This window comes from Danio aesculapii, unplaced genomic scaffold (assembly GCF_903798145.1).
Source record: "Danio aesculapii unplaced genomic scaffold, fDanAes4.1, whole genome shotgun sequence".
In the NCBI taxonomy this organism is placed as follows: Eukaryota; Metazoa; Chordata; class Actinopteri; order Cypriniformes; family Danionidae; genus Danio; species Danio aesculapii.
Genome location: NW_026613679.1, coordinates 27,563 through 47,667, shown reverse-complemented (window position 1 = coordinate 47,667; position 20,105 = coordinate 27,563). Strand labels below are relative to the sequence as shown.

General features: G+C 41.0%; 1 protein-coding gene across 1 annotated transcript; it reads right to left on the bottom strand.

Moving 5' to 3' along the window:
• Positions 1 to 742: 742 nt before the first annotated feature.
• LOC130220179 (mucin-2-like) lies at positions 743 to 19,855 on the bottom strand. The gene is made up of 8 exons (XM_056452558.1): positions 19,756 to 19,855; positions 19,510 to 19,571; positions 19,235 to 19,386; positions 16,110 to 19,066; positions 2,774 to 2,809; positions 2,648 to 2,689; positions 2,388 to 2,545; positions 743 to 1,680 (listed from the first exon to the last, which is right to left on the bottom strand). Exons 4-8 carry the CDS (start codon positions 17,928 to 17,930, stop codon positions 834 to 836), a joined length of 2,904 nt encoding a protein of 967 aa, XP_056308533.1. The 5' UTR covers positions 17,931 to 19,066; positions 19,235 to 19,386; positions 19,510 to 19,571; positions 19,756 to 19,855; the 3' UTR covers positions 743 to 833.
• Positions 19,856 to 20,105: the final 250 nt, after the last annotated feature.

Here is a 20,105-nt window from a genome sequence, read left to right as displayed (position 1 = left end):
AATTAAAAATAATCAGGACAGCATAATTCTGCATTTACCTGAAACTTAACACAATCACTTCGATGAAACCGGGATATTTGGCTCTGTAGATTGGGGTAAGCTGTAACAGAATAAAACCTTAATGAGAATTCATTAAATTTTTTATTGATTGCTGTTGATTTCCGTATCGATTATAGGGGAAAACGAATTATGTCATTGTATTTAAACTTACCTCTGCTGTGACCAGCTGAACTCTCTTCTTGTAAACCTGAGAGGTTTTATCATCGAGTTCGACTGTATATACATCATAAGAGTGGAACACCAAAAATGTTATATACACCGGTATTATTGGTATAGATGTAGTAGTAGTCGTAGTAGTAGTAGTTGTAGATGTTGTAGTAGATGATGTCACTTTAGTTGTGGAAGTCGTTGAGGGTGTTTTTGTTGTTGCTGATGTAGTTGTTGTAGCTGTTGTTGTAGGTGTTGTTGCTGTTGTTGTTGCCACTGTTTTATTTGTTGTTGGTACTGTTGTTGATGTTGCTGGAGTTGTTGCTGCTGGAGTTTGTGTTGTTGTTGTATTTGTTATTGCTGATGTCATAGGTGTTGTTTCTGTTGTATTTGTTGTTGTTGCTGTTGTTGTTGTTGCTGTTGTTGCTGTTGGTGTATGTGTTGTTGCTGTTGTATTTGTTGTTCTTGCTGTTGTTGTCGGTGTTGTTGCTGTTTTATTTGTTGATGTTGCTGCTGTTGTAGGTGTGGTTGTTGTTGTATTTGTTGTTGCTGATGTTGTAGGTGTTGTTGCTGTATGTGTTGTTGCTGTATTTGTTGTTGCTGTTGTTGTAGGTGTCGTTGTTGTTTTATTTGTTGATGTTGCTGGTGTTGTAGGCGTTGTTGCTGTTGGTGTATGTGTTGTTGCTGTTGTATTTGTTGTTGTTGCTGATGTCGTAGGTGTTGTTGCTGTTGGTGTAGGTGTTGTTGCTGCTGGTGTATGTGATGTTGCTGTTGTATTTGTTGTTGTTGCTGATGTTGTAGGTGTTGGTGTATATGTTGTTGTTGTTGTATTTGTTATTGCTGATGTCATAGGTGTTGTTGCTGTTGGTGTATTTGTTGTTGTTGCTGTTGTATTTGTTGTTGCTGATGTTGTAGGTGTTGTTGCTGATGTTGTAGGTGTTGTTGCTGTTGGTGTAGGTGTTGTTGCTGCTGGTGTATGTGATGTTGCTGTTGTATTTGTTGTTGTTGCTGATGTTGTAAGTGTTGGTGTATATGTTGTTGTTGTTGTATTTGTTATTGCTGATGTCATAGGTGTTGTTGCTGTTGGTGTATATGTTGTTGTTGCTGTTGTATTTGTTGTTGCTGATGTTGTAGGTGTTGTTGCTGTTGGTGTATATGTTGTTGTTGTATTTGTTATTGCTGATGTCATAGGTGTTGTTGCTGTTGTATTTGTTGTTGCTGATGTCATAGGTGTTGGTGTAGGTGTTGTTGTTGCTGTTGCATTTGTTGTTGCTGTAGGTGTTGTTGGTGTATGTGTTGTTGTTGCTGTTGAATTTGTTATTGCTGATGTCATAGGTGTTTTTGCTGTTGTTGCTGCAGGTGATGTTGCTGTTGTATTTGTTGTTGCTTCTATTGTTGTAGATGTTGTTGCTGTTGGTGTAGGTGCTGTTGCTGTTGTTGTAATTGTTGTTGGTGCTGTTGTTGCATTTATAACTGTAAGAAAAAACAATCAAATTAATTAGACAGCCATAAGCCATATTCTCCATTGTCATTAATAGCAACTTAGATAAGCAGAGTTAAATATGTAAAAATTAGCGGAGTAAAATTAATACAGTAGTTACCAAATTCAGTATTTGGGACACATCACATTTTGAATGCACATTTTGTATATCATATTGACAATGTTTTAGTTGAAGTAGCTCTCTGCTTGCTATCTTAAATAAGATAATAAGACAAAATGTGAAGTGTGGTGGGACTTTAAGATATTATATATATATATATATATATATATATATATATATATATATATATATATAATTTTTTTGTATAGTCTTGTACTTGATCAACTCTAGTCATCACAGACCCCTATTCATATTCAAGTGTTTTCTCCAATTGGAGATGAAATAACTGGTGTTTGACAAATCATACATTTCTGGTTATTCATATTGCTATGATCAGCTGCTCCTCTGTCTTGACCGAGTTATCAGTGTTGTTTTGGAAAAATGTGAAGCTGATTTGACCATCATTTTCACATGATGCAACGTGTAATTGATACAACATGGTATTCTTATGTGTGGCACTATACTCATATTCATAAGACGAGCTAGATAAAATTAGCCTATACATTATATTAGATCTAGGCTACTGAGCAAATAATGTACCGTTTTGTCAGTATTTGCAATGCATGCCTTAAAACTTACCTGAACCATTGACTGAAAGTGTCTGAGGATTTATGTTCAGTGGGTTCACACTCCCATTTTTCACGGCTGTCATAAGAGTGTCTAAAATCTCCCAAACTGATGGGCCCGATTGTGAGGAGTTGAAAGCTAGTTGTGATATTGTGATGATTGACCCTGGCCTAGAATACATAAAAGATAGTTAAGATTTCTTAATGAACTAAATGGAAACAATCAGCACTGCAACATTGCATACATATTTACCTGAAACCTATGACAATCACTTCAATGAAGGATGGATATTTGGGTCTGAAGACTGGGGTAAGCTGTAACAAAGGAAAATTGGTTGTCACAACTATAAACACTGATGTTCAATGTACTCTAAAAAACTTTGTCTTAGGGTATCTCACCTGGCTTTTAACAAGATGAACTCTGTTCGTGTAATTCTGAGAGTTTGAATCATTGAGGTCAGCTGTATATGTGTCATAAGAGTGGAACACTAGATCTGTTAGATACACAGGTATTTTTGTAGTTGTGGTAATGAGTGCTTTAGTTGTGAATAATCTTGTGATTGTTGTTGTTGCATTAGAGATTGGAGTAGTGCTTGAAGAAGGAGTCACTGAAGCAAAAACAGAAGATGTTCTACTTGATTCTGTGCCTATTCCACCACTTGCGAAAGTTAAGGTGGTTGCTGACAATTCCTTTGTAGGTGATGTGGGCATTGTAGCTGTAGTAAGAGTTTTATTTTCGAAGGCTGTTGTGAACAGAGATGCCAAGGTCAGAGTAGTTGTGGTGGATGTTTCACCAGTAATGGATGAAGAGGGCTGTGTTGTTGTTATAGAAGATACTTCTACAGTAGTGTTATATGTTTCAACTGTGGAGGGCTCTGTTGTTGTTGTAGATGTTACTTCAGTAGGGGTGTATGTTTCAGCAGAAAATGTCATAGAGGACTCTGTTGTTGTTGTTGTTGTTGTAGTTGATGTTAATTCTTGAGTAGTGGTGGATGATTCAGCTGTTGTTGTGGAGGGCTCTGTTGTAGATGTATCTGCAATAGTGGTAAACATTTCTGTAGCAGAGGTTGTGGAAAGTTCTGTTGTTGATGTAAGTGTTACTGCTTCAGTTATAATGGATGCTTCAGCAATAGTTGTTATGTAGGGCTCTGTTGTAATAGCTGTTACTACTTCAGTAGTGGCAAATGTTTCAGCAGGAGTTGTAGTGGAGGCCTCTGTTGTTGTCAATGTTACTACTTCAGTAGTGGTGGACATTTCTGTAGGAGAGTTTGTGGATGGCTCTGTTGTTGTAGACGTTACTGCTTCAGTAGTGGTATATGATTCAGCGGGAGAAGTTATGGAATGCTCCATTGTTGTAGTAAATACTACTTCATCTGTAGTGATGGATGTTTCTGTAGGAGTAGTAGTAGAGGCCTCTGATGCTGTAGATGTTACTTCTTCAATAGTAGTAGATGTTTCAGCTGTTGTTGTTGTGTATGTTTTGGCAAGAGTTGTCATTGAGGCCTCGGTTGTAGTTATATCTTCACTAGTTGTGAATATTTCTGTAGGAGAGGTTATAGAGGGCTCTGTTGTTGTACTAGATTTTACTGCTTTGCTAGTGGTGGATGTTTCAACAATTGTTGTTGAGGTTACTGCTTCAGTAGTGGTGGATGTTTCAGTAGGTGATGTTGTGGAGGCCTCCATTGTTGTAGAAGAAGCTACTTCTTCAGTAGTGATGGATGTTTCAGTAGGAGTTGTTGTGGAGGCCTTTGATGTTGTAGATATTACTTCAATAGTGGTAGATGTTTCAGCTGTTGTTGTGGATTGCTCTGTTTTTGTAGTAGACATTACTTCTGCAGTTGTAGTGTATGTTTCGCTCAGAGTTGTCATGGGGGCCTCAGTTGTTGTAGATATATCTTCTTCAGTAGTTGTAGAAATTTCTGTTGGAGAGGTTGTGGAGACCTCTGTGGTTGTTGTAGATGTTGTTGCTTCAGTGGTGGTGGACATTTCAGTTGTAGTTGTTGTGGAGGGCTCTGATGTTGTAGTAGACATTTCTTCTGCAGTTGTGGTGTATGTTTCGGCAAGAGTTGTCATAGAGGCCTCTGTTGTTGTAAATGTATCTTGTTTAGTAGTTGTGGACATTTCCATAAGAGAGGTTGTGGAGGCCTCTGTTGTAGTAGATGTTACTGCTTCCATAGTGGTGGATGTTTCAGCAATTGTTGTTGGAGTAGATGTCACTGCTTCAGTAGTGGTGGATGTTTCAGCAGTTGTTGTAGTGGAGGGCTCTGAAGTTGTAGTAGACATTACTTCTGCAGTTGTGGTGTATGTTTCGGCAAGAGTTGTCATAGAGGCCTCTGTAGTTGTAAATGTATATTCTTCATTAGTTGTGGAAATTTCTGTAATAGAGGCTGTGAACGCCTCTATTGTTGTGGTGGATGTTACTGCTTTAGTAGTGGTGGATGTTTCAGCAACTGTTGTTGTGGAGGGCTCTGTTGATGTAGTAGATGTTTCTTCTGCAGCAGTGGTAGATGTTTCAGCAGGAGTTGTTGTGGAGGGCTCTGTTGTTGTAGGAGATGTTTCTTCTGCAGTAGTGGTGGATGTTTCTTCAAGAGTTGTTGTATAGGGCTCTGCTGTTGAAGTAGATGCTACTTTTGCAGCAGTGGTGGATGTTTCTTCATGAGTTGTCGTGGAGGGCTCTGTTGTTGTAATGGATGTTACTTCTACAGTAGTGGTGAATGTTTCTTCAAAAGTTGTTGTGGAGGGCTCTGTTGTTGTAGTAGATGTTACTTCTGCAGTAGTGGTGGATGTTTCTTCAAGAGTTGTTGTGGAGGGCTCTGTTGTAGTAGATGTTGCTTCTGTAGTAGTGGTGGATGTTTCTTCATGAGATGTTGTGGAGGGCTCTGTTGTTGTAGTAGATGTTACTCCTGCAGCAGTGGTGAATGTTTTCCCAAGAGTTGTTGTGTAGGGCTCTGTTGTTGTAGTAGATGTTACTTCTGCAGTAGTGGTGGATGTTTCTTCAAGAGTTGTCGTGGAGAGCTCTGCTGTTGTAGTAGATGTTACTTCTGCAGTAGTAGTGAATGTTTCTTCAAGAGTTGTCGTGGAGGGCTCTGTTGTCGTAGTAGATGTTACTTCTGCAGTAGTGGTGGATGTTTCTTCAAGAATTGTTGTGGAGGGCTCTGCTGTTGTAGTAGATGTTACTTCTGCAGTAGTGGTGGATGTTTCTTCAAGAGTTGTCGTGGAGGGCTCTGTTGTTGTTGTAGATGTTACTTCTGTAGTAGTGGTGGATGTTTCTTCAAGAGTTGTTGTGGAGGGCTCTGTTGTTGTAGTAGATGTTACTTCTGCAGTAGTGGTGGATGTTTCTTCAAGAGTTGTTGTGGAGGGCTCTGTTGTAGTAGATGTTACTTCTGCAGTAGTGGTGGATGTTTCTTCAAGAGTTTTCGTGGAGGGCTCTGTTGTTGTTGTAGATGTTACTTCTGCAGTAGTGGTGGATGTTTCTTCAAGAGTTGTTGTGGAGGGCTCTGTTGTAGTAGATGTTACTTCTGCAGTAGTGGTGGATGTTTCTTCAAGAGTTGTCATGGAGGGCTCTGCTGTTGGTGTAGTAGATGTTACTTCTGCAGTAGTGGTGGATGTTTCTTCAAAAGTTGTCGTGGAGGGCTCTGCTGTTGTAGTAGATGTTACTTCTGCAGTAGTGGTGGATGTTTCTTCAAGAGTTGTCATCGAGGGCTTTGTTGGTGTAGTAGATGTTACTTCTGCAGCAGTGGTAGATGTTTCTTCAAGAGTTGTTGTGGAGGGCTCTGTTGTTGTATTAGATGTTACTTCTGCAGTAGTGGTGGATGTTTCTTCAAGAGTTGTCGTGGAGGGCTCTGTTGTTGTAGTAGATGTTACTTCTGCAGTAGTGGTGGATGTTTCTTCAAGAGTTGTTGTGTAAGGCTCCGTTGTTGTAGTAGATGTTACTTCTGAATTAGTGGTGGATGTTTCTTCAAGAGTTGTCGTTGAGGGCTCTGTTGTTGTAGTAAATGTTACTTCTGCAGTAGTGGTGGATGTTTTTTCAAGAGTTGTTGTGGAGGGCTCTGTTGTAGTAGATGTTACTTCTGCAGTAGTGGTGGATGTTTTTTCAAGAGTTGTCGTTAAGGGCTCTGTTGGTGTAGTAGATGTTACTTCTGCAGTAGGGGTGGATGTTTCTTCAAGAGTTGTCGTGGAGGGCTCTGTTGTTGTTGTAGATGTTACTTCTGCAGTAGTGGTGGATGTTTCTTCAAGAGTTGTCATGGAGGGCTCTAGTGTTGTTGTAGATGTTACTTCTGCAGTAGTGGTGGATGTTTCTTCAAGAGTTGTCGTGGAGGGCTCTGTTGTTGTAGTAGATGTTACTTCTGCAGTAGTGGTGGATGTTTCTTCAAGAGTTGTCGTGGAGGGCTCTGTTGTTGTAGTAGATGTTACTTCTGCAGTAGTGATGGGTGTTTCTTCAACAGTTGTTGTGGAGGGCTCTGTTGTAGTAGATGTTACTTCTGCAGTAGTGGTGGATGTTTCTTCAAGAGTTGTCGTCGAGGGCTCTGTTGGTTTAGTAGATGTTACTTCTGCAGCAGTGGTGGATGTTTCTTTAAGAGTTGTTGTGGAGGGCTCTGTTGTAGTAGATGTTACTTCTGCAGTAGTGGTGGATGTTTCTTCAAAAGTTGTCGTCGAGGGCTCTGTTGGTTTAGTAGATGTTACTTCTGCAGCAGTGGTGGATGTTTCTTCAAGAGTTGTCGCGGAGGGCTCTGTTGTTGTTGTAGATGTTACTTCTGCAGTAGTGGTGAATGTTTCTTCAAGAGTTGTCGTGGAGGGCTCTATTGTTGTAGTAGATGTTACTTCTGCAGTAGTGGTGGATGTTTCTCCAAGAGTTGTCGTCGAGTGCTCTGTTGTTGTAGTAGATGTTACTTTTGCAGTAGTGGTGGATGTTTCTTCAAGAGTTGTCATGGAGGGCTCTATTGTTGTTGTAGATGTTACTTCTTCAGTAGTTGCGGATGTTTCTTCAAGAGTTGTTGTGGAGGGCTCTGTTGTTGTATTAGATGTTACTTTTGCAGCAGTGGTGGATGTTTCTTCAAGAGATGTCGTTGAGGGCTCTGTTGTTGTAGTAGATGCTACTTCTGCAGTAGTGGTGGATGTTTGTTCAAGAGTTTTCGTGGAGGGCTCTGTTGTTGTGATAGATGTTACTTCTGCAGTAGTGGTGGCGGTTTCTTCAAGAGTTGTCGTGGAGGGCTCTGTTGATGTAGTAAATGTCACTTCTGCAGTAGTGGTGGATGTTTCTTCAAGAGTTGTCGTGGAGGGCTCTGTTGTTGTAGTAGATGTTACTTCTACAGTAGTGGTGGATGTTTCTTCAAGAGTTGTCGTGAAGGGCTCTGTTGTTGTTGTAGATGTTAATTCTGCAGTAGTGGTGGCTGTTTCTTCAAGAGTCGTCGTGGAGGGCTCTGTTGTTGTAGTAGATGTTACTTCTGCAGTAGTGGTGAATGTTTCTTCAAGAGTTGTCGTGAAGGGCTCTGTTGTTGTTGTAGATGTTAATTCTGCAGTAGTGGTGGCTGTTTCTTCAAGAGTCGTCGTGGAGGGCTCTGTTGGTGTAGTAGATGTTTCTTCTACAGTAGTGGTGGATGTTTCTTCAAGAGTTGTTGTGGAGGGCTCTGTTGCTGTAGTAGATGTTACTTCTACAGTAGTGGTGAATGTTTCTTCAAGAGTTGTTGTGGAGAGCTCTGTTGTTGTTGTAGATGTTACTTCTGCAGTAGTGGTGGATGTTTCTTCAAGAGTTGTAGTCCAGGGCTCTGTTGTTGTAGTAGATGTTACTTCTGCAGTAGTGGTGGCTGTTTCTTCAAGAGTTGTCATTGAGGGCTCTGTTGTTGTGGTAGATGTTACTTCTGCAGTAGTGGTGGCTGTTTCTTCAAGAGTTGTTGTGGAGGGCTCTGTTGTTGTAGTAGATGTTACTTCTGCAGTAGTGGTGGATGTTTCTTCAAGAGTTGTCGTGGAGGGCTCTGTTGTTGTTGTTGTAGATGTTACTTCTGCAGTAGTGGTGGCTGTTTCTTCAAGAGTTGTCGTGGAGGGCTCTGTTGTTGTATTAGATGTTACTTCTACAGTAGTGGTGGCTGTTTCTTTAAGAGTTGTTGTGGAGGGCTCTGTTGTTGTAGTAGATGTTACTTCTGCAGTAGTGGTGGCTGTTTCTTCAAGAGTTGTCGTTGAGGGCTCTGTTGTTGTGGTAGATGTTACTTCTACAGTAGTGGTGGCTGTTTCTTTAAGAGTTGTTGTGGAGGGCTCTGTTGTTGTAGTAGATGTTACTTCTGCAGTAGTGGTGGCTGTTTCTTCAAGAGTTGTCGTGGAGGGCTCTGTTGTTTTTGTAGATGTTACTTCTACAGTGATGGCGGATGTTTCTTCAAGAGTTGTTGTGTAGGGCTCTGTTGTTGTAGTAGATGTTACTTCTGCAGTAGTGGTGGATGTTTCTTCAAGAGTTGTCGTCGAGGGCTCTGTTGGTGTAGTAGATGTTTCTTCTACAGTAGTGGTGGATGTTTCTTCAAGAGTTGTTGTGGAGGGCTCTGTTGCTGTAGTAGATGTTACTTCTGCAGTAGTGGTGAATGTTTCTTCAAGAGTTGTCGTGGAGGGCTCTGTTGTTGTTGTAGATGTTACTTCTGCAGTAGTGGTGGATGTTTCTTCAAGAGTTGTCGTTGAGGGCTCTGTTGTTGTGGTAGATGTTACTTCTGCAGTAGTGGTGGCTGTTTCTTCAAGAGTTGTTGTGGAGGGCTCTGTTGTTGTAGTAGATGTTACTTCTGCAGTAGTGGTGGATGTTTCTTCAAGAGTTGTCGTGGAGGGCTCTGTTGTTGTTGTTGTTGTAGATGTTACTTCTGCAGTAGTGGTGGATGTTTCCTCAAGAGTTGTTGTGTAAGGCTCTGTTGTTGTATTAGATGTGACTTCTGCAGTAGTGGTGGATGTTTCTTCAAGAGTTGTTGTGGAGGGCTCTGTTATTGTAGTAGATGTTACTTCTGCAGTAGTGGTGGCTGTTTCTTCAAGAGTTGTTGTTGAGGGCTGTGTCGTTGTAGTAGATGTTACTTCTACAGTAGTTGCGGATGTTTCTTCAAGAGTTGTTGTGTAGGGCTCTGTTGATGTAGTAGATGTTACTTCTGCAGTAGTGGTGGATGTTTCTTCAAGAGTTGTCGTTGAGGGCTCTGTTGTTGTAATAGATGTTACTTCTGCAGTAGTGGTGAATGTTTCTTCAAGAGTTGTCAGGGAGGGCTCTGTTGTTTTTGTAGATATTACTTCTACAGTAGTGGCGGATGTTTCTTCAAGAGTTGTTGTGTTGGGCTCTGTTGTTGTAGTAGATGTTACTTCTGGAGTACTGGTGGTTGTTTCTTCAAGAGGTGTCGTCGAGAGCTCTGTTGGTGTAGTAGATGTTACTTCTACAGTAGTGGTGAATGTTTCTTCAAGAGTTGTTGTGGAGGGCTCTTTTGCTGTAGTAGATGTTACTTCTGCAGTAGTGGTGATTGTTTCTTCAAGAGTTGTCGTGGAGGGCTCCGTTGTTGTTGTAGATGTTACTTCTGCAGTAGTGGTGGATGTTTCTTCAAGAGTTGTAGTCCAGGGCTCTGTTGTTGTAGTAGATGTTACTTCTACAGTAGTGGTGGATGTTTCTTCAAGAGTTGTTGTGTAGGGCTCTGTTGTTGTATTAGATGTTACTTCTGCAGCAGTGGTGGATGTTTCTTCAAGAGTTGTCGTTGAGGGCTCTGTTGTTGTAGTAGATGCTACTTCTGCAGTAGTGGTGGATGTTTCTTCAAGAGTTGTCGTTGAGGGCTCTGTTGTTGTAGTAGATGTTACTTCTACAGTAGTGGTGAATGTTTCTTCAAGAGTTGTTGTGGAGGGCTCTGTTGCTGTAGTAGATGTTACTTCTGCAGTAGTGGTGAATGTTTCTTCAAGAGTTGTCGTGGAGGGCTCCGTTGTTGTTGTAGATGTTACTTCTACAGTAGTGGTGAATGTTTCTTCAAGAGTTGTTGTGGAGGGCTCTGTTGCTGTAGTAGATGTTACTTCTGCAGTAGTGGTGGATGTTTCTTCAAGAGTTGTAGTCCAGGGCTCTGTTGTTGTAGTAGATGTTACTTCTACAGTAGTGGTGGATGTTTCTTCAAGAGTTGTTGTGTAGGGCTCTGTTGTTGTATTAGATGTTACTTCTGCAGCAGTGGTGGATGTTTCTTCAAGAGTTGTCGTTGAGGGCTCTGTTGTTGTAGTAGATGTTACTTCTGCAGTAGTGGTGGATGTTTCTTCAAGAGTTGTCATGGAGGGCTCTATTGTTGTTGTAGATGTTACTTCTACAGTAGTTGCGGATGTTTCTTCAAGAGTTGTTGTGTTGGGCTCTGTTGTTGTAGTAGATGTTACTTCTGCAGTACTGGTGGATGTTTCTTCCAGAGTTGTTGTCGAGGGCTCTGTTGGTGTAGTAGATGTTACTTCTACAGTAGTGGTGGATGTTTCTTCAAGAGTTGTCATGGAGGGCTCTGTTGCTGTAGTAGATGTTACTTCTGCTGTAGTGGTGGATGTTTGTTCAAGAGTTGTCGTGGAGGGCTCTGTTGTTGTGGTAGATGTTACTTCTGCAGTAGTGGTGGATGTTTCTTCAAGAGTTGTCGTGGAGGGCTCTGTTGATGTAGCAGATGTTACTTCTGCAGTACTGGTGGATGTTTCTTCAAGAGTTGTCGTGGAGGGCTCTGTTGGTGTAGTAGATGTTACTTCTACAGTAGTGGTGGATGTTTCTTCAAGAGTTGTTGTGGAGGGCTCTGTTGCTGTAGTAGATGTTACTTCTGCAGTAGTGGTGATTGTTTCTTCAAGAGTTGTCGTGGACGGCTCTGTTGTTGTTGTAGATGTTACTTCTGCAGTAGTGGTGGATGTTTCTTCAAGAGTTGTAGTCCAGGGCTCTGTTGTTGTAGTAGATGTTACTTCTGCAGTAGTGGTGGATGTTTCTTCAAGAGTTGTTGTGTAGGGCTCTGTTGTTGTAGTAGATGTTACTTCTGCAGTAGTGGTGGATGTTTCTTCAAGAGTTGTCGTTGAGGGCTCTGTTGTTGTGGTAGATGTTACTATTACAGTAGTGGTGGATGTTTCTTCAAAAGTTGTTGTGGTGGGCTCTGTTGTTGTAGTAGATGTTACTTCTGCAGCAGTGGTGGATGTTTCTTCAAGAGTTGTTGTGTAGGGCTCTGTTGTTGTAGTAGATGTTACATCTGCAGTAGTGGTGATTGTTTCTTCAAGAGTTGTCGTGGACGGCTCTGTTGTTGTTGTAGATGTTACTTCTGCAGTAGTGGTGGATGTTTCTTCAAGAGTTGTTGTGGAGGGCTCTGTTGTTGTAGATGTTACTTCTGCAGTAGTGGTGGATGTTTCTTCAAGAGTTGTCGTGGAGGGCTCTGTTGATGTAGTAGATGTTACTTCTGCAGTAGTGGTGGATGTTTCTTCAATAGTTGTTGTGGAGGGCTCTGTTGTTGTAGTAGATGTCACTTCTGCAGTAGTGGTGGATGTTTCTTCAAGAGTTGTTGTGGAGGGCTCTGTTGTAGTAGATGTTACTTCTGCAGTAGTGGTGGATGTTTCTTCAAGAGTTGTTGTGGAGGGCTCTGTTGTTGTAGTAGATGTTAATTCTGCAGTTGTGGTGGATGTTTCTTCAAGAGTTGTCGTGGAGGGCTCTGTTGATGTAGTAGATGTTACTTCTATAGTAGTGGTGGATGTTTCTTCAAGAGTTGTTGTGGAGGGCTCTGTTGTTGTAGTAGATGTTACTTCTGCAGTAGTGGTGGATGTTTCTTCAAGAGTTGTCGTTGAAGGCTCTGTTGTTGTAGTAGATGTTACTTCTGCAGTAGTGGTGGATGTTCCTTCAAGAGTTGTTGTGGAGGGCTCTGTTGTAGTAGATGTTACTTCTGCAGTAGTGGTGGATGTTTCTTCAAGAGTTGTTGTGGAGGGCTCTGTTGTTGTAGTAGATGTTACTTCTGCAGTAGTGGTGGATGTTTCTTCAAGAGTTGTCGTCGAGGGCTCTGTTGGTGTAGTAGATGTTACTTCTACAGTAGTGGTGGCTGTTTCTTCAAGAGTTGTTGTGTAGGGCTCTGTTGTTGTTGTAGATGTTACTTCTGCAGTAGTGGTGGATGTTTCTTCAAGAGTTGTTGTGGAGGGCTCTGTTGTTGTTGTAGATGTTACTTCTGCAGTAGTGGTGGATGTTTCTTCAAGAATTGTTGTGGAGGGCTCTGCTGTTGTAGTAGATGTTACTTCTGCAGTAGTGGTGGATGTTTCTTCAAGAGTTGTCGTGGAGGGCTCTGTTGTTGTTGTAGATGTTACTTCTGTAGTAGTGGTGGACGTTTCTTCAAGAGCTGTTGTGGAGGGCTCTGTTGTTGTAGTAGATGTTACTTCTGCAGTAGTGGTGGTCGTTTCTTCAAGAGTTGTCGTCAAGGGCTTTGTTGGTGTAGTAGATGTTACTTCTGCAGTAGTGGTGAATGTTTCTTCAAGAGTTGTCGTGGAGGGCTCTGTTGTTGTTGTAGATGTTACTTCTGCAGTAGTGGTGGATGTTTCTTCAAGAGTTGTTGTAGAGGGCTCTGTTGTTGTTGTAGATGTTACTTCTGCAGTAGTGGTGGACGTTTCTTCAAGAGCTGTTGTGGAGGGCTCTGTTGTTGTAGTAGATGTTACTTCTGCCGTAGTGGTGGATGTTTCTTCAAGAGTTGTTGTGGAGGGCTCTGTTGTTGTAGTAGATGTTACTTCTGCAGTAGTGGTGGCTGTTTCTTCAAGAGTTGTTGTGGAGGGCTCTGTTGTTGTAGTAGATGTTACTTCTGCAGTAGTGGTGGATGTTCCTTCAAGAGTTGTTGTGGAGGGCTCTGTTGTAGTAGATGTTACTTCTGCAGTAGTGGTGGATGTTTCTTCAAGAGTTGTTGTGGAGGGCTCTGTTGTTTTTGTAGATGTTACTTCTACAGTAGTGGCGGATGTTTCTTCAAGAGTTGTTGTGTAGGGCTCTGTTGATGTAGTAGATGTTACTTCTGCAGTAGTGGTGGATGTTTCTTCAAGAGTTGTCGTCGAGGGCTCTGTTGGTGTAGTAGATGTTACTTCTGCAGTAGTGGTGGATGTTTCTTCAAGAGTTGTCGTCGAGGGCTCTGTTGTTGTAGTAGATGTTACTTCTGCAGTAGTGGTGAATGTTTCTTCAAGAGTTGTTGTGGAGGGCTCTGTTGTTGTTGTAGATGTTTCTTCTGCAGTAGTGGTGGATGTTTCTTCAAGAGTTGTTATGGAGGGCTCTGTTGTTGTCGTAGATGTTACTTCTGAAGTATTGGTGGATGTTTCTTCAAGAATTGTTGTGGAGGGCTCTGTTGTTGTTGTAGATGTTACTTCTGCAGTAGAGGTGGATGTTTCTTCAAGAGTTGTCATGGAAGGCTCTGTTGTTGTAGTAGATGTTACTTCTGCAGTAGTGGTGGGTGTTTCTTTAACAGTTGTTGTGGGGGGCTCTGTTGTAGTAGATGTTACTTCTGCAGTAGTGGTGGATGTTTCTTCAAGAGTTGTAGTCCAGGGCTCTGTTGATGTAGTAGATGTTACTTCTACAGTAGTGATGGATGTTTCTTCAAGAGTTGTTGTGGAGGGCTCTGTTGTTGTAGTAGATGTTACTTCTGCAGTAGTGGTGGATGTTTCTTCAAGAGTTGTCGTTGAGGGCTCTGTTGTTGTAGTAGATGTTACTTCTGCAGTAGTGGTGGATGTTCCTTCAAGAGTTGTTGTGGAGGGCTCTGTTGTAGTAGATGTTACTTCTGCAGTAGTGGTGGATGTTTCTTCAAGAGTTGTCGTCGAGGGCTCTGTTGGTGTAGTAGATGTTACTTCTGCAGTAGTGGTGGATGTTTCTTCAAGAGTTGTCGTCGAGGGCTCTGTTGTTGTAGTAGATGTTACTTCTGCAGTAGTGGTGAATGTTTCTTCAAGAGTTGTCGTGGAGGGCTCTGTTGTTGTTGTAGATGTTTCTTCTGCAGTAGTGGTGGATGTTTCTTCAAGAGTTGTTGTGGAGGGCTCTGTTGTTGATGTAGATGTTACTTCTGAAGTAGTGGTGGATGTTTCTTCAAGAATTGTTGTGGAGGGCTCTGTTGTTGTTGTAGATGTTACTTCTGCAGTAGAGGTGGATGTTTCTTCAAGAGTTGTCATGGAGGGCTCTGTTGTTGTGGTAGATGTTACTTCTACAGTAGTGGTGGCTGTTTCTTCAAGAGTTGTTGTGGAGGGCTCGGTTGTTGTAGTAGATGTTACTTCTGCAGTAGTGGTGGATGTTTCGTCCAAAGTTGGTGTGGCAGTTGAGTATGTAGTTGTAGTTTCAGCATTTGATATTTCTAATAAAAGGACATGTTGATTAGATTCTTTAGAATTTGAGAAGGCTTTGACAAAATAATTAACATTTTCAAGTAATTTTAATAACATTTTAATAATTTACATAAAAAAATAGAAATAAAAAAATCATTATTTAAGTACTATTTGTTGCTCTAAAACTAAATTTTATTTGATTATTTTATTTTATTTTTTATCAGAGTGTTTTCTGTTTCAGACAAAAACAAACCAACACATTTTTCATATTGAGATTTTCAAAGTGCCTTAAGACCTACCTGTTCCATTAACGTAAACAGAATTAGAAGTTATGTTTAGGTTATTTAGAGTTTGTGTGTCGTTCAATAATGCATTGCCAATTTCATAATCTGATGGTACAACATCTGTACTGTTGAAAAGAAGATCAACATCTGTATCGACTGATCCTTTCCTGGAAAATATTATTTAGAAACATAATACTAGCATTAGAAAATATTAAGGAATACTTTTTAAATATGCCAACCTGACCATTAATCCATTATTATAAGCAGCATTGAAATATAGTGTATTTACCTGAATTTTTTAACAATGGCCCCTTGGAAAGACTTAAACCACCGTTTTAAAATGACGTCAAGCTGTAACATAATACAAATAATTACAGTAAGAACTTATATGTTTGTTGTTTATATTAGAACATAAAAAAAGGATGCTGATATAATATTCACTTAAATATATAAAACAGTATACTACACTATATAATGTATACAATACACTAAAACAAATACACTATGGTGAATGGAGCATTTTAGTCTTTACTCACAATTTTTTTAACAAATGAAGCCCTTTCATTGAAAGCAGGAGAGCTGTTATCATTGAAGCCGTCTATAAATAAATCTTGAGAGCGGAAATACAGCGTTATTACTACTACATTTTCAGATACTGTATTTGCAGTAGTAGGGAGAAATGTTGTTTTTGTTGTAGTAGTTATTTCTGCTGCTGTAGTGGTGGATGTTACTTCAGGAGTTGTTGTGGAGGGCTCTGTTGTAGTAGATGTTATTTCTGCAGTAGTGGTGGCGGTGTCTTCAGGAGTGTTTGTGGAGGGCTCTGTTGTTGTAGTAGACGCTTCAGAAGTGGTATATGTTTCAGCTGTTGTTGTGAAGGACTCAGTTGTTGGTGTTGCTGATGTTGCTTCAGTGGTGGTGTACATTTCAGCAGTAGTGGTGGATGCTTCTTCAAGAGTTGCCGTGGAGGGCTCTCTTGTTGTGGTAGATGTTACTTCTGCAATAGTGGTGGCTGTTTCTTCCAGAGTTGTGGAGGGCTCTGTTGTTGTTGTAGATGTTACTTCTGCAGTAGTGGTGGATGTTTCTTCAAGAGTTGTCGTGGAGGGCTCTGTTGATGTAGTAGATGTTACTTCTGCAGTAGTGGTGGATGTTTCTTCAAGAGTTGTCGTGGAGGGCTCTGTTGATGTAGTAGATGTTACTTCTGCAGTAGTGGTGGATGTTTCTTCAAGAGTTGTCGTGGAGGGCTCTGTTGATGTAGTAGATGTTACTTCTGCAGTAGTGGTGGATGTTTCTTCAAGAGTTGTTGTGGAGGGCTCTGTTGTGGTAGAAGATGTTTCCTCTGCAGTAGTGGTGGATGTTTCTTCAAGAGTTGTCGTGGAGGGCTCTGTTGTTGTTGTAGATGTTACTTCTGCAGAAAATGTAGATGTTTCTTCAAGAGTCGTTGTGGAGGGCTCTGTTGGTGTAGTAGATGTTACTTCTGCAGTAGTGGTGGTCGTTTCTTCAAGAGTTGTCGTGGAGGGCTCTGTTGATGTAGTAGATGTTACTTCTGCAGTAGGGGTGGATGTTTCTTCAAGAGTTGTCATAGAGGGCTCTGTTGTTATTGTAGATGTTATTTCTGCAGTAGTGGTGGATGTTTCTTCTAGAGTCGTGGAGGGCTCTGTTGTTGTTGTAGATGTTACTTCTGCAGTAGTGGTGGATGTTTCTTCAAGAGTTGTTGTGGATGGCTCTGTTGTTGTAGTAGATGTTACTTCTGCAGTAGTGGTGGATGTTTCTTCAAGAGTTGTCGTGGAGGGCTCTGTTGATGTAATAGATGTTACTTCTGCAGTAGTGGTGGATGTTTCTTCAAGAGTTGTCGTGGAGGGCTCTGTTGATGTAATAGATGTTCCTTCTGCAGTAGTGGTGGATGTTTTTTCAAGAGTTGTCGTGGAGGGCTCTGTTGTTGTTGTAGATGTTACTTCTGCAGTAGTGGTCGATGTTTCTTCAAGAGTTGTCGTGGAGGGCTCTGTTGTTGTTGTAGATGTTACTTCTGCAGTAGTGGTCGATGTTTCTTCAAGAGTCATTGTGGAGGGCTCTGTTGGTGAAGTAGATGTTACTTCTGCAGTAGTGGTGGTCGTTTCTTCAAGAGTTGTTGTGGAGGGCTCTGTTGATGTAGTAGATGTTACTTCTGCAGTAGTGGTGGATGTTTCTTCAAGAGTTGTCATGGAGGGCTCTGTTGTTGTAGATGTTACTTCTGCAGTAGTGATGGATGTTTCTTCAAGAGTCGTTGTGGTGGGCTCTGTTGTTGTAGTAGATGTTACTTCTGCAGTAGTGGTGGTCGTTTCTTCAAGAGTTGTCGTGGAGGGCTCTGTTGTTGTTGTAGATGTTACTTCTGCAGTAGTGGTCGATGTTTCTTCAAGAGTTGTCGTTGTGGAGGGCTCTGTTGGTGTAGTAGATGTTACTTCTGCAGTAGTGGTGGTCATTTCTTCAAGAGTTGTTGTGGATGGCTCTGTTGTTGTAGTAGATGTTACTTCAAGAGCAGTGGTGGATGTTTCTTCAAGAGTTGTCGTGGAGGGCTCTGTTGATGTAGTAGATGTTACTTCTGCAGTAGTGGTGGATGTTTCTTCAAGAGTTGTCGTGGAGGGCTCTGTTGGTGTAGTAGATGTTCCTTCTGCAGTAGTGGTGGATGTTTCTTCAAGAGTTGTTGTGGATGGCTCTGTTGTTGTAGTAATTGTTACTTCAAGAGCAGTGGTGGATGTTTCTTCAAGAGTTGTCGTGGAGGGCTCTGTTGATGTAGTAGATGTTACTTCTGCAGTAGTGGTGGATGTTTCTTCAAGAGTTGTCGTGGAGGGCTCTGTTGTTGTAGTTGATGTTACCTCTGCAGTAGTGGTGGATGTTTCTTCAAGAGTTGTCATGGAGGGCTCTGTTGTTGTTGTAGATGTTACTTCTGCAGTAGTGATGGATGTTTCTTCAAGAGTTGTTGTGGAGGGCTCTGTTGATGTAGTAGATGCTACTTCTGCAGTAGTGGTGGATGTTTCTTCAAGAGTTGTCATGGAGGGCTCTGTTGTTGTAGATGTTACTTCTGCAGTAGTGATGGATGTTTCTTCAAGAGTCGTTGTGGAGGGCTTTGTTGTTGTAGTAGATGTTACTTCTGCAGTAGTGGTGGTCGTTTCTTCAAGAGTTGTCGTGGAGGGCTCTGTTGTTGTAGTAGATGTTACTTCAAGAGCAGTGGTGGATGTTTCTTCAAGAGTTGTTGTGGATGGCTCTGTTGTTGTAGTAGATGTTACTTCAAGAGCAGTGGTGGATGTTTCTTCAAGAGTTGTCGTGGAGGGCTCTGTTGATGTAGTAGATGTTACTTCTGCAGTAGTGGTGGATGTTTCTTCAAGAGTTGTTGTGGAGGGCTCTGTTGTTGTAGTAGATGTTACTTCTGCAGTAGTGGTGGATGTTTCTTCAAGAGTTGTCGTGGAGGGCTCTGTTGGTGTAGATGTTACTTCTGCAGTAGTGGTCGATGTTTCTTCAAGAGTCGTTGTGGTGGGCTCTGTTGTTGTAGTTGATGTTACTTCTGCAGTAGTGGTGGTCGTTTCTTCAAGAGTTGTCGTGGAGGGCTCTGTTGTTGTTGTAGATGTTACTTCTGCAGTAGTGGTGGATGTTTCTTCAAGAGTTGTTGTGGATGGCTCTGTTGTTGTAGTAGATGTTACTTCAAGAGCAGTGGTGGATGTTTCTTCAAGAGTTGTTGTGGATGGCTCTGTTGTTGTAGTAGATGTTACTTCAAGAGCAGTGGTGGATGTTTCTTCAAGAGTTGTCGTGGAGGGCTCTGTTGGTGTAGATGTTACTTCTGCAGTAGTGGTCGATGTTTCTTCAAGAGTCGTTGTGGTGGGCTCTGTTGTTGTAGTTGATGTTACTTCTGCAGTAGTGGTGGTCGTTTCTTCAACAGTTGTCGTGGAGGGCTCTGTTGTTGTTGTAGATGTTACTTCTGCAGTAGTGGTGGATGTTTCTTCAAGAGTTGTTGTGGATGGCTCTGTTGTTGTAGTAGATGTTACTTCAAGAGCAGTGGTGGATGTTTCTTCAAGAGTTGTCGTGGAGGGCTCTGTAGTTGTAGTAGATGTTTCTTCTGCAGTAGTGGTGGATGTTTCTTCCAGAGTTGTTGTGGCAGTTGCGTATGTAGTCGTTGTTTCAGCATTTGATATTTCTAATAAAAGGACATGTTGATTAGATTCTTTTGATGTTGAGAAGGTTTTGACAAAATAAATTAACATTTTCAATAAATTTTTAATAACATTTTAATAGTTTACATTTTCAAAAATAGAAATAAAAAAAAATCATTATTTTAGTATATTCAAAGTACCATTAGACCTACCTGTTCCATTAATGTAAACAGAATTAGAAGTTATGTTTAGGTAATTTAGAGTTTGTGTGTCGTTCAATAATGCATTGCCAATTTCATAATTTGATGGTACAACATCTGTACTGTTGAAAAGAAGATCAACATCTGTATCGACTGATCCTTTCCTGGAAAATATTATTTAGAAACAGTAAATTAGCATCAGAATATATTAAGGAAAACTTTTTTTAATATGCCAACATGACCAATAATCCATTATTATAAGCAGCATTAGAATATACTGTATTTACCTGAATTTTTTGACAATGGCCCTTCGGAAAGACTTAAACCACTGTTTGAAAATGACGTCAAGCTGTAACATAATACAAATAATTACAGTAAGCACTTATATGTTTGTTGTTTATATTAGAATTTAAAAAATAATGCAGATATATTATTCACTTAAATATATTAAAAAGTATACTACACTATATATTGTATACACTACACTAAAACAAATACACTATGGTGAATGGAGCATTTTAGTCTTTACTCACAAGGTTTTTAACAAATGAAGCCCTTTCATTGAAAGCAGGAGAGCTGTTGTCTTTGAAGTCGTCTATAAATAAATCTTGAGAGCGGAAATACAGCGTTATTACTACTACATTTTCAGATACTGTATTTGCAGTAGTAGGGAGAAAATGTTGTATTTGTTGTAGTAGTTATTTCTACTGCTGTAGTGGTGGATGTCACTTCTGGATTTGTTGTGGAGGGCTCTGTTGTAGTAGATGTTACTGCTTCAGTAGTGGTGTATGTTTCAGTAGGGGTTGTCGTGGAGGCCTCCATTGATGTTTTAGTAGATGCTTCAGTAGTGGTATATGTTTCAGCTGTTGTTGTGATTGACTCA

Excerpts from the sequence above, each read along its gene's own strand:
- LOC130220179 (XM_056452558.1), bottom strand. The coding sequence starts at position 17,930 with ATGACAACTCTTGAAGAAACATCCACCACTACTGCAGAAGTAGCATCT. Across the intron at positions 2,810-16,109 it reads TTGAAGAAACATCCACCACT|AATTACACGAACAGAGTTCA; the intron begins ACTGCAGAAGTA and ends TCAAACTCTCAG. Across the intron at positions 1,681-2,387 it reads ACTTTCAGTCAATGGTTCAG|TTATAAATGCAACAACAGCA; the intron begins GTAAGTTTTAAG and ends TTTTTCTTACAG.